The sequence below is a fragment of the Anguilla rostrata genome, chromosome 3, assembly GCF_018555375.3.
Source record: "Anguilla rostrata isolate EN2019 chromosome 3, ASM1855537v3, whole genome shotgun sequence".
Lineage (NCBI taxonomy): Eukaryota > Metazoa > Chordata > Actinopteri > Anguilliformes > Anguillidae > Anguilla > Anguilla rostrata.
Genome location: NC_057935.1, coordinates 14,125,133 through 14,138,304, shown reverse-complemented (window position 1 = coordinate 14,138,304; position 13,172 = coordinate 14,125,133). Strand labels below are relative to the sequence as shown.

Below are 13,172 nucleotides of genomic sequence, written 5' to 3'. Positions count from 1 at the left end.
ATTCAGACCCTTAAGGGCTAGTAACAACACAGTGAGGATCTGGAAAGCACTGCCCTGCCGGTCTCTCCCGGCTGAATTCAGTCTCCCCCAGAATCTTTGGCAGATTTCACATGTACCCTCCCTGTAGGAATGAGAGACATTGACTGTATGGGCCATTAATACCAAGTACAGGGCAATGCAGCATGCATAGGTACCAAGTCTGGATAAAATACATACTTGACATATAAAATAATGCATTGCTTTAATGTATATTTAAAGATGTTTCATTTTTCCATTATTTAAATGGTTAATCACAGTCAGTTTAATGAGAGCTCCCTGGCTACAGAGCCCATGCTGAGTCTCCAATATGAACAGTTAAATCTGTAGTCCTGCTGCTCAAGATGCAGTTTCATAATGATTAACCTTTATGGGCAGAGCACTGACCTCCTGGACAGAGTAGTTCGCCACACTAATGGCTTTGGGGGATATGGTGTATATTATAGACTCTTCAACTGATGGCATGGGGGACAAATCCGGCTCACAACAGAAGTACACAATAAGTACTCCGTAGAAATACAGAATCGAACTACACAACAGAAGAAGAAAAAAATAGCATTATCCAGGTGCATAAAAATAGTAACTATGTCCATGTCTACACCTGTACAAGATTAGCACATGTGACAGTCCAATACGCATTTGCTGTGTGTCAAAAATTTCTTTATATCGTTTACAGATGTTCTATACATTTTATATATAGAATGATTACTTACATGAATAGTGTACAGAAAATGTTCATTTTCCAAATGCACAATTTTTTAAAGAGAATCTTGCATCCAAGAAATAAGTAACAAGGAAACGTTATGTTCATTGTGCATCAATGTATTTACTAGTTTGATTTTATTCAGCACTTGGCAGAGGAGAATATTACCTTCCTTATCTTAGCATCTCTATTGTACATTGTAAATTTATAAGCATTTTTGTCTGGTCCCACCAGTTCCTGTTTGCTGATGACAAGAAGCTCAGAAATTCTGCATAAACAGTTATTTTAAATAACATAACCTTGGGGCATTTTACATTCCATTTAGTTCTCAAGTCCTTCATGCAGTTTCACATCATATTTGTGCCTTGGTCATACTATGCAATTATAGACTGCTGTGCACTGAAATACTTCCTCATACCACCAAGGTTAATTGATGCCAAATGGGGGATGAAACATGTGGTTTGTAGTCTGGCATCTGGCCATCATAATAAATAGAAGGGTTTGTAGAGAGGTGCGTTTGCATTCATTCCATTGGGTCTATAAATGTTAAATCCCTCTAACTCAGCATCCTTTACTGTAATATACTGATGGCGCACATGCATCTTCCGAATGACAACAGATATGTTGTGTGAACTCAGCTAAGGCTCACACAATCTGAGATAAGGCAACTCACACACAAACTATATCTCTGTCTCAAATAAAGCACCACACAGGCACACACACACACACACTAGCACGCACATGCACACACACACACACACACACACACACACACACACACACACACATACACAGAAACACACATGCACATCCTCAAAGTAGGGACCTTGCAGGACACTGATTTGTGCAAGGCTAATCCTGTTATTTCACAGTACGTATTTTAAACAAAGAGTCCTATGTCAGTGCACTGTGGTACAGCAGTACAGTATATTGCTTGCATGGTTACCTCTGAGCATTATGCCTGATTAAGTTTATCTACTGTACTTAAATGTATGATGAGGACAAATTAAACTTTATGACATTGACATGAGTTCACTGCTTAGTTGCTGTGCAAATTAAATACTTTCAGTTTACGACCATGCAAATGGGAACTAATTACATATATAAAGTGCATAATTTAGCTCAATTAATGAATCCCAGTTCCACACTTTTATTAGGTTTCAATTTGAACTTGGTGCCAATGGCCTGATTTCTATGCACATCAAATTGGGCAGCACGTGGGGGAAAATAGCAGGGACTATGAGTGTGATAATGTGTCCTATGCAGTAAAATCCTATACAGGTTTGGGCTGGGCCCCTGAGTTCCAGTGAAGGGAAATCTTAATGGTGCATTATACCATCACATTCCAGATGATTCTACGCTTCCCCAACTGTTTGGGGAAGGCCCTTTCCTGTTTCAGCATGGTAATGCCCCTGGGTACACAGCAAAGTCCACATAGAAATGTTTTTGTCAAGAACGGTGTGGAAGAACCTGACTGGCCTGCACAGAGCCCTGACCTCAATCTCATTCAACACATTTGGGACCAGTTGGAAAGCCAAGTGTAAGCCAGAACTAATCGCCCAATCAGTGCCCAATCGAGTGCTCTTCTGGCTGAATGGAAGCAAATCCCTGAAGCAATGCTCCAACATCTAGTTTAAGGCCGCCCCAGAACAGTGGAGGCTGTTACAGCCGCAGGGTGTACCAATACCAAGGGTGGACCAACTCCATATTAATGTCCATAATTTTGAATGAGATGTTGGATGTCAAGTGTCCACATACGTTTGGTCACGTAGCGCATATATCTTGTATTACTACGTGGATCAGATCCTCCAAATCTATCTTGCATAAGTCAATAAGATATTGCTCTGCATTGCATATATCAGCGCTCTGTATGTGTATGTATACACGAGTGTGAATAAGTTGTTTGCTCTAGCACCACATTTAAAAAAATTTTTTTAAAAAGAAGAACTTTTCTAGAAAGGTAGCGGGTGGTTAAAAGACTGCAACAAGGCAGCAGATCTGAGGGAGGAAGGGTGGCAGCCCACGGGTGGCACATTAAACACAGAACAGTGATTATAAAGGGTTCAAAGTTAATGCTCACTCTGCTCCACTCGTGTCCTCTGGTCCTATATAGAACAGTTCTGCATAGATCAGAGGCTGAACCTCGGGATGAAAGAACTTTATACTTGTTTGTTCGAACTCTGCAAATGATAGTCACCAAAACACAGTGTTCAAAAACTCTGGATGTTTTTATTCATGTTATTAAAGAACACAATTCACAAGATTGCAAGTGAATACAAATTTTACGCGCACACACACACACACACACACACACACACACACACACGGCATTACTGCAATGTTATGCTCTGAATATCTTTTCAGTTTGCATAGAAGGTATAAAATTATTCATGGTCAGAAGCAATCGTCTTTTTGATCACAACTTCTTAACAAAGGAAATGATCTGTAAACTCAGTGGACATGATGGGAGACTGTAAACATGAAGCTTTATGGAGGAATATAGAGCCATTTAGAAACAGCTGAACTTTTTTTGCAGTCTGAAGGTGAATATGAAACAAATACCACCTTTAGTCCCATGCAGTTGAAAGAACATGCAAGCACGTACAACAAATAATTTTTCCTCTTTAGCACTCGCCTTCATTTTTGGTTGAAGTGAATCTTCTTTTATTTTGTATTCCAAATTCCATTTGAACTGCCTTTATTGTAGGAAACAGAATACGCCATATTCCAGATCTGATGTAGCACACTCAAGTGTAGTGATTTGTTTTTATAATGTTATAGATTTGCCATTCATCTGACATAAACATGTAATTTGAGTTGCAAGTGTTACAGACTGACAGCATTTGTGTCTTTGTTACCATATCCTTTTTGAATTAAGCCATAGTGTCCAAAAACAACATCTCAATACTTTTTAACACAACCAAGAATAGAAACAAAATCTTTCAGATCCCCTGTTAATCAGTGAAAAATGTGAAAAAACAACAGAAACAAAAAAAATCTTCTAAACTTTTATGTATACACATTTCTATGATAAAATAAGACCAGTCAAGTGTGGCTAAATGATGCAGGTACAGTGCAGCAATGATGAAAATCTGCAAATCTGTATCGGCAATGATGAAATCTAGCCTTTTTTCACTTTTACTGTTTCACTGAAGGGCTCACATGGATGTACTAGATGACGCAAATCTATTGTAACGCAAATCATTTCATATTTTATTTTTAAGTAGATGCTGCCATGGCTTTCTGGCTTTCAATAACACAAGGGTGAAGCAGGCTTATGAATACTCCACTTCTCTGTGGCTCTGGAACACATTTCTTTGTGAAACTCAGAACAAGCCTCACTGAGAAGAACACTGACCCCAGATCAGAGAACATTCTGAGAGTTTCTCTAAGGAGAACAGAACAGTGGCATGAGATCAAGTGAACCATGGGGAACCGGACGTCCTATTGGACCCCCTTTAATCAGTCCATCTTGGAGTTCACACCAGCAATTGTCATTGAAACCTAGAATCCAGCATCATCTGATATACATCTGAGTGTGGGAGAGGATGTGAGTGAATAAATGTATGAGCTTGTGAGTCTGTGAGAGAGACAGAGACAGAGAAAGAAAGACAATGCAAGAGAGATAGAGGGAGAGAGAAAGTGAGTTGATGCAACACATTTTATGAAGTATTGTTCTCCACATGTGATATGCCACTTGACGTAAGTTCTGACTAATGTTCATGATCAAATGCTTATTGACGGCTTATAAAAACATTGTTCTACGTTAATTATTTAATTATTGACTAAGCTTCATGAAGAATTCAATCATACTTTGAGTAAATTATGCCAGATTTGTCTTTACTCTTTGTTTACTTCGGCAATCTGCAAATTCACAAATTTATCAATGTAAAATTACATAAATAATATCCTTGTTCAAAATGTGTGGCACACTCACAAACTTTATTTCAAGGAGTTTTTTATTCTGTAAAAATATATTTATTCAATATATCACAACATTGTAAGTATTATGCCTTGGAGATTTCCATCTTTTTTCAATTCTAAAATTTCAATTCAAATCCAAAATCTTGAATTTGACTGAAAACCACACGTGATCACACACAAAAAGTAAATTTTAAAATGGGAAATTCTAAGATTTCTATATTCGTATATATTTATCACCCACTCACCTTCCAAAAAAGGAAATAAAGGAAGAAATAAATATTTCATATGTGGCCAGTTAATTGAATATGATGAGCTATGGGACATATTCTCACAACAGCATATTCAGAAAACTTTCATGTAGTTCACATTGATACTCACCAAATGCAAACATTTTTATATATAAAAACGGCAAAATATGATAAGAGAGTGTAATATTCTAGTTTCATTTCCACAGCTCCTCTAAATGCTGGTCCATTTCACAAACATTTCTCATTTAAATATGCCCTCATTATGTACAACCATCTCTGTTGCAACATTTCACATATTATATTTTCAAAATACTCATTCATTTTTATAGATTTTTATGTATTTTATGGACTGTTTCCTGGGTGTATCAAATTTAACACATATGAGACTGCATTTACGAGTCAATATAAAATGATCGTTCTTTTCTTCTGAGAAAAAATATTAAAACAAAGAAGAACATTCCAATGGAGGAATGACTCATTAAATGACTCATTTGATAATAAAATGGAAGCAAATGTTTGGCTAGAGCTGGCAGTGAGGATATAATCTGACATCTCGTCTGTGACAGATTGAACAGAGGCCCTGAGATTAAGGCAGTGACGCCATTGCCCTCTTCAACTGTACTGGTCCAGATTGCTTATGTTAGTACTAAGCCTGAATGGTTCTATTTCATTACTTGGCCCTGTTGTTTCCCGTTAACCATAGTGGACCTGGCTGGTTCTGTTCATTCCTGGGCCCGTTATCCTGCTTTAACTGTGACCCAGAATGTTTCTTTCGAGCCCCGGCAAGAATGAGAGTAACCACATAGAGAGACCGAGGATGATCCAGATCTGGGCGCAGATCAGAGATTAGACTCATAGTGGGAGGGAAAGAGGTGATGTTACAGATAATGACACAGGCTGATCTAAGCTGTATCTGAAAGAGTCACAGCTGGTCAGACTATGGAAATTTGTGGCTATGTTTGGGAGATCGTCTTCTCATTGGTAATCAAACCTAACAGGGAATATTTGCTTGAATGATTCTGATTATCCACAGTTTGCAGGGAAATTAAAATGTAGTTTTGATGCTTCATGGCTTGCCAAATACATTTAGCATTACTGAGACACCAGATGTATTAGAAAAATTCAGACTTCTGGGCATTAAAAAACTGTACAGCAACCACTTTACAGATACTCTGAAACAGATACATTGAAGATTGATTATCTGATTTACACTGTACAATGTCAGGGTATTGGCAATGTCACTCGGTAATAGGTGGAGCCAAAAATAATGAACTTTCATTTTAAACTTCGAAGAGCTCCATATGAAATGAGCATTTCAGTTTCATTGGATAGCTTTGTGTGGGGTCCACACTTAGCTGGGCATGGTGCTTCTGTTCTATGTTCCTGAACATGGCCCATGTTTTTGATCCTCTTCCTGGTTCCTTGTGCTGTTTCACTCATTATCCTATCAGTATACATATCAATCCCACCAACAACATCACATATATTATTTTTGTTCATGATCTCCATGGTGAAGTATTTTACTTGTGAGCGACAAACAAGTTACAAGTTACTAGCCACAAGCAAGTCAGTGATTGACAGGGTTTGTCAATTTGTTTAGGAATCTTTTTTAATCCTTAACACAGGAACGTCATGGTGGCTTTACTGGAAGTGAGCTAAGTGCAATTGAAAGAGTTGTGTGCTGTTTTTAGTCTTCAGATGGAGTGTAAAAGAAGAAAGCGGGGAGAGGTGAGGTGGATGCAAGAAAGAAAGCCTCTGGTATCCTCCTTCCGCCCAGCAGAGCTCTGATCATCGCCATCCTCATGGATCTGCCTCTTCCCATGCTGACCGATGAACTCACCAGGAATCACTGAACAACTAATGAGGACCACCGAATGCTGACCACGAAACGCTGACCGCACCGTCTGCTGACCGGGTCGCAAAGCGTACGATCCTGGCATCTGTGCCGTCGGAATCACAAACAACTGGCCGTCTCTCTCCACCGGTGAGGGGAATGGGGGGCGTGGCCACCTGTCAGTCAGTCTGGTTGTCACTCCGCCCATCAGTTTCATTGGCATATGCTGGTGCTGGTCAGGCAGGTGGAGCCTGTTCCGGCCTGTGAGATGAAAAGCCTCCCGTTGGGACACACGCACGCCTCAAACGCCGCGTGCTTGGGTCCGGCTGACGATGACTGACCCTGAGGCAGGCGAGGGAGCTTGATTCTACTGGCGTCCAGCGTTATCTGGAGAGAGAGACACGTATACACATACACACAAACACATGTACACACGTGGGTGGACACACATGCTCACCCATATGCACATAACAAAGGAAACATTCCCACCAACTGACACGGAACACTTCAAAGTACAGTAAGAGTCTTGGCACAGCTTTCAGAGCTGCTGCTCCTCGACAAATCTCCAGGAGACACGTGTGCCTGAACTTCAATGTTAATTCAGTTTGAAGGGCAGGTTACAAGAGGATGCTGGGAAGGTTGGAAATCTCAGGCCGACTGAGAGAGTACATGACTCACTGTTCCGTGTAATGGAAGGGGAATCACTACAAATGAAGCGTTGCCTTTTGTTTTGAACAGTACCCGTGGGACAGTGCCACACAACACGGCAGCATTTTGTACAATTCTTGCCGATTCCCTTTCAGGTTGATGAGAGTAGTCAGGTATATTGAGAGAAGGCAGCAGTAATGAGGATATTTATCTATGTAAGTGTGACCAAGTTTGCTCAGGCACCCCATAGTATAGGGCCAACTCTTTAATTGAACATTTCTCTCAAATTTATAGGCCCTGTTTTTAAAAAAAACCCAATTTAAACAATGGAAAATGTAGGTTAGGCTAAATTTTCAAATGTACGACAAAGCAGCATTACTTTCCAAGTAAATTCCTGAAGCTGCTACATACCTAGCTAGGATACTATTACAGGTTCAATTGCTCATTATTTAACAGTTATCATTTCATGAATAGATTTGTATAAATGTGTTTTTTAAATAAACAAGTAATTGGTCTGCTTTCCAGTCTGTCACAATTTACAACTTGTGCATAAGTGCATAAGGGTATGGATTGATATGGTGGTCTCTGTAAGAGTGGATATTGCTTTAATTCCTTGCCATTTTAATTCCATTTGAAGTTCCCTCAAATCACATCATGTGACATTAAAACTGCATGCGATCACATCGCACATGATTATGGCATGCAACATTTATTGTATGTAAATTGCATCAAGTGGCCCTTGGGAACCTCCTACACTGTGGCTTTTATCTAGCAGTATTAAGACAATGAAGGTAGACTACGCCATGATTGATAGCCTATGATGATGTATGCATTCATTCGAAGGGATTTTGCGGGTGGTGGTGGAGCCCTACCTGTCCATCCTTGGATTCCAGGCGCATCTCATTTCGGCAGGTGGCCTGGATGTCCCCCGCCTCTGCCAGTAACTGGACCCCCTTGGGTGCCTCCATGAAAAGAGACCGAGTGGGAGACTCCAACCTGAAACTCATTTGTTCGCTTGTTTGTTTTTTCCTGTACGTAAATTAATTTGCGCTCATGAAAAAAAAAAACACCCGCATAAAGTGCATCCCAGAACGCAGCGGAGCAACACATTTATAATACTATCAATAAAATCACGTATAATGATGACGGTAACCAGTTTTGTATGTAGTGCAAAACTGGTGACAGCGATGTTGTCGATCATTGTTATTGTCACGGTGATAGCGGATGCGAGGCGGTCTCTGTTGTGAACGGGAGGCTGAGATCGGGGCTTCTGATTTGAGCTGAGAAGCATTAGAGACAGAGCAGTCTGCAGGAAATGAAAAGCTGGTCTGATTCTATCAAACAAAGGAGGCTTAGGCATAAATATTCTACTAGCACACTGCCCAGCTGGACACAAACACAACCAATGCACACTCCATGGGCTGAATCGCAAAACGAATATAAAAAGGTTTATGACTTATATTGTATTTGCATACGCACTCACGCATGCTGATGTGTACACAATCACCGATATGCATGAACTCTCACAACAGAACATACACAAATTTAAAAACACACACAGATGCAATAAGCAAAACAAGATTAAAATAGGATATCTCTACGATGTTCAAAAACCGTGCGTGAACAAACCACATGTAAAGACCCAACATGTGAAGAGTACACATGTGAACAATAAAAATAATTCCACTTATAAAATGAGAGCAGAAAAAGGTAATCAATACTATTTTAAGTCACACATTTTGCTTTCACATGTGAAAATTGTAGTTCACATTTTAAAAACTAAGTTATAATGATGCAAAAGACTCAATGTGACTTATTCTCGATTCACCAAACACAAAAAGCCAAACACATGTAAAAATGCACAATTCACAGTTTTTTTCATGTGGATACTTTAATTCATATGTGAATATGTGAAATTTTCACGTGACAAAACAGATTTGATGTGATTTGCCTTGAAAATCCAGGAAAACCTCAGATTTACAAATGAAGGGATCTTGAGGAATACTTAATAAATGTAGATATTGGGAGTAGCATACTGGTGATGTGCTTGAGCATGAGATTGTTTGTGGGGGGGGGGGGGGTTGGTATTGGCGTGGTTGCAAAAAAAATGAGGGGGGGGGGGCCATTGGGGAACATGGTTAAACATGGTAGGGTGCTTAGAGGAAGGATGACTTAGTGAGGAGTGTGGCTCCAAACTCAAGTCTGGGAGGGCTGCAGAGTCACTGGTACTTTTATTTCCATTCAATCAGCAGTGAATAAAGGTCTTCTTCTGTGGATTCTTTACCCAATCAATGATTTAAAATGAATCACTGGTACTGAAAAACACCGAAAATCAGCAGACACTATGGCCCTCCAGGACTGGATTCTGACACCTGTTGTGTAGAGAGGCTAGGCGGTTGAGCATGGGGGGATGAGGGGTGTTGAGAGAAGCGTGGGATGGGGGGGGTGTGAAGAGTGTGGTCCTTATTGCTCATTATTACACAGGCCGCTGTCTTTCATCCGCTCGCCAGCCTCTCCTCCCCTCAGCTATCGGCTTTGCGTGCCGTGTGTTTGTTTTAGCTAATGAGAATCCACTTTAATTACTTTCTGATGAGCATCCAGCATTGATCCGCGAGAGAAGTGGCCGCCCAAGAGCGGCACGCGCCAAAACTGCGGGCATCGATCTCGTTAAGAGGCCGGCTTCTCCTTTTAACTCTTTCCAAACGCACCGCTACCGGGAGGAGGCAAACAGCCTTGAGTCCATTATCAAGCCTCTGCCTTCTCGGCCACTTCAAAGAGCTTCTGAAATCCCATACCGAGCCTCCCAGTTAAAGAGGAAGGACACCTATTAGCGATTACCTGTGATCTGCAGTTAGTTTGTGTGAGTGGCACAGATGTAACAGAATGCTTCACGAGCAGACTCATTACAGTTCAAGGTTCAAGGCCCAGGTGGTGCACTGCTATGGGACCAGTGAACAAGGTGCTTGAATTTCACCAGTAAAATATTCAATTGTACAAAAGGATGGTAAGTAATCGTGTATGCTGTGTGAGTTTTCAATAGGAGAGTCGGGTAAATGCTTGAAATATAAACTGCCGTGTAAAAATGTACAAAAGGAGCTGTAGACTATAAATACAGGAAGTGCGAAGCTGTAGACAGTGCTGACATTCCGCTCTTACCGGAGCTCCTTGAAGGGCTCTGCTCGGACGTGCGGCGTTTCCACAGACCTGCTGAACACGGCTCCCTCAGCACCTGAAACCAAACGCCACAGGTGAGCCCTGAGCACACCGCGCTGTTTCCTCTGATACCTCTGGAAAACCAGATGGGTCTGGAGCAGATCCAGACATTACACAGCAATTCAGCCACAGCTGGCACTGGTCAAACAGCCATTCAGCTGCACCCAGTCATGAATTGGACAATTATTGATGACCGCTGGCCCCTGATTGGATATTAATTCACCCCCAGTGGATTCAGAAATTTTGTCTGTGATATATCTACAACATCACAGGCCTCTGACAGCTGATCCCAGATCAGTTGATTCTCATTCGTCTTTGCTGGTAAAAGAAAGACGTTTGCCTTTCGGGTGTAACATTGTCCCATTTATATCCCCTGGTCTGGCGCTGAGAGCTTTGTTTACATCCCAAACCCTTGGCTTTCACAGCCTCGCTTGTCCTCTGTCTCATCCTCCAGAGACGCCACGCTCAGCGTCCTGTGACAAGCACTCATTCACCTGCAGTAAACATTCATAAACATGCTGAGTGAAAATCAATACGGCCATTTTAGCCCAGTTTTTCAGGCCCCACAGAAATCGCTCCGCAGGAATGATTTCATCAAAGTGCGCCCATTAGACGGTCCCGAGGTCCTGTCAATCACAATCCCCCCCCAGGCCACGCCTAACCTTTTCATTGTGAATGACAAAAATCCTTTTTAAAAGCTTTCTGACTTCAGCTTTGTATTCCCAGATTATAAAAAAAAAAATTAAAAAAAAATACACAACTCCACAGTGAAATAAAAAAGGGTGTTTCACCCTTGTCAAATTCTGAATGCCTCTTTGGGCAGGGATGTCTCCAGATGTGCGTGTGATTCATGACAGATCGAAGCAGAAATTCCCACAAAATGCAGATGAGATCAAATCCAGATTTCACCTTGAAGCTAATGGATATTCTCTGATGTGACTGTTGTTACTTTACATTGTTATTGATTGCTGATCATTTATCAATCATCTAGCTAAATGAAAAGTGTCCATTTCGCGAAAAGCACAAGGCATTGGTGAGCCTGTCCTGTCGTAAAATACTGCTGATTCTTGGGAATATCATCTTACTCTGCAAAAAAATATGAACCAGCAGCACGAGCGTGTGGTTGAGTAGCTGTGCTGTGCAGTGTGTATAATGGACTCAATGCCCTGTAAACACTATATGTCTGCTGTCTTTGTCTACCTGCTCTCACCCCATGCATCTTCAGACTCATAAATCTTTACAGTAATATTGTTGTTCTTAATTTTATTGATACACATATTATTGGTATAATTCCAGGTAAAAATATGGCTGAAATAACTTTGGTGTAAACAGTTAATTTGACTATATAATCTGGTTGTAAATAGGATGGATATACAATAATTAGGCTGCAAATATGATGGGTACAGTATGATTAGGCTGTAGTTGTGATGTAGTTCACTAATATTATAGAGGGGCGTGTAACACCAGATTGGACCGAGTTCACTCAGGAGGTCCCTTTGCAGATCCTTTAAAAAAACTTTTTTGTTTTTGAGAATTTGAAAAATTAAAAGAAAATGCTTATTCATTCTGGTTTTGTGAGTCCTGCAATCAACAAAACTGACATGCCAAACTGACTGCAAAGAAAATAAAAAAAATACTGGTTGAATTCTGGTTACAGTCTAGATATAGTAATCTTTTTTCAAAATTCTGGAAGAATAAAAAAAACACATGAACAGTACCATAGCCTTTACCATTGGTGGCTGGCCTCCAACCAAACACAATTAAATAAAACAGAACAAAATTAAATGTGCAGTCACAGGCAAAGTTATAAACAGGGCTGTCTTATGGAGGCTGGTACATTCCTCCCGGTCACTTTGGTAGCATAATCAGTTTTGAGAAGAAAAATTAACTGCCATTATTAAAATGAAATCATTAAATAGCGCAAGCATACTATATTCTCTCTGTAGAGTAATAATGTCAGCAGGAACTTTATGAAAATTCCTCCCAGGAGCTGGCAGGTGTGATATACAGTATCTACACATATCCATATATATCCTTATTTTCTTGTAACCTGGAATGCCCCGGTTACGTGGGTTCCTGCTCATTGCTGCAACCTTTGCTTTTCACTCTACAGTGCACCAGGTGAACTTGCACAGGCATGGGTTCCAAAGGCACTGAGACTGCCGAACCCACCCACAGACTAGAACGGTTCTTTAACAGTTCACGGTTCACACAGCAGCTCTTTATATGTGGTGTTAAACAGAGGACATTCACAAAGCAGACTCCATCCCATCTTAGACTGTCCAACCCACCGGGGACCCGTAACCTGTCTGCTCCCACCACGATCTCCCGGTCGTCAGCGGAGAACAGCAGCTTTCCGCTGTTGGATTTCACCTCCAGGAGCTTGCTACACGCGCGAACTCCACTTGACCCTGTCGAGAGATGTTGGAAAACACACTTTTATGCACAGTGCCTGAGAGTACTGAGACAGAACACACAGGAAAATTCATCCCGCACCATTATGGAACCATTAGAACATTTCTTTTTGTTGTTCACTACCTGTACTGTCACCCTGTGGTACCACACT

General features: G+C 40.9%; 1 protein-coding gene across 1 annotated transcript in view; it reads right to left on the bottom strand.

Moving 5' to 3' along the window:
* Window positions 1-2,970: 2,970 nt before the first annotated feature.
* The window catches only part of LOC135250263 (delta-sarcoglycan-like), a 46,898-nt gene continuing 36,696 nt past the window's right edge, over window positions 2,971-13,172 (bottom strand). The window contains exons 5-8 of the mRNA XM_064326373.1: window positions 12,898-13,017; window positions 10,550-10,622; window positions 8,266-8,389; window positions 2,971-7,132 (exon numbers count right to left, since the gene is read on the bottom strand). Coding sequence (XP_064182443.1) covers window positions 6,959-7,132; window positions 8,266-8,389; window positions 10,550-10,622; window positions 12,898-13,017 — 491 coding nt within the window. The 3' untranslated portion in view covers window positions 2,971-6,958. The remainder of the gene's footprint in view (window positions 7,133-8,265; window positions 8,390-10,549; window positions 10,623-12,897; window positions 13,018-13,172) is intronic.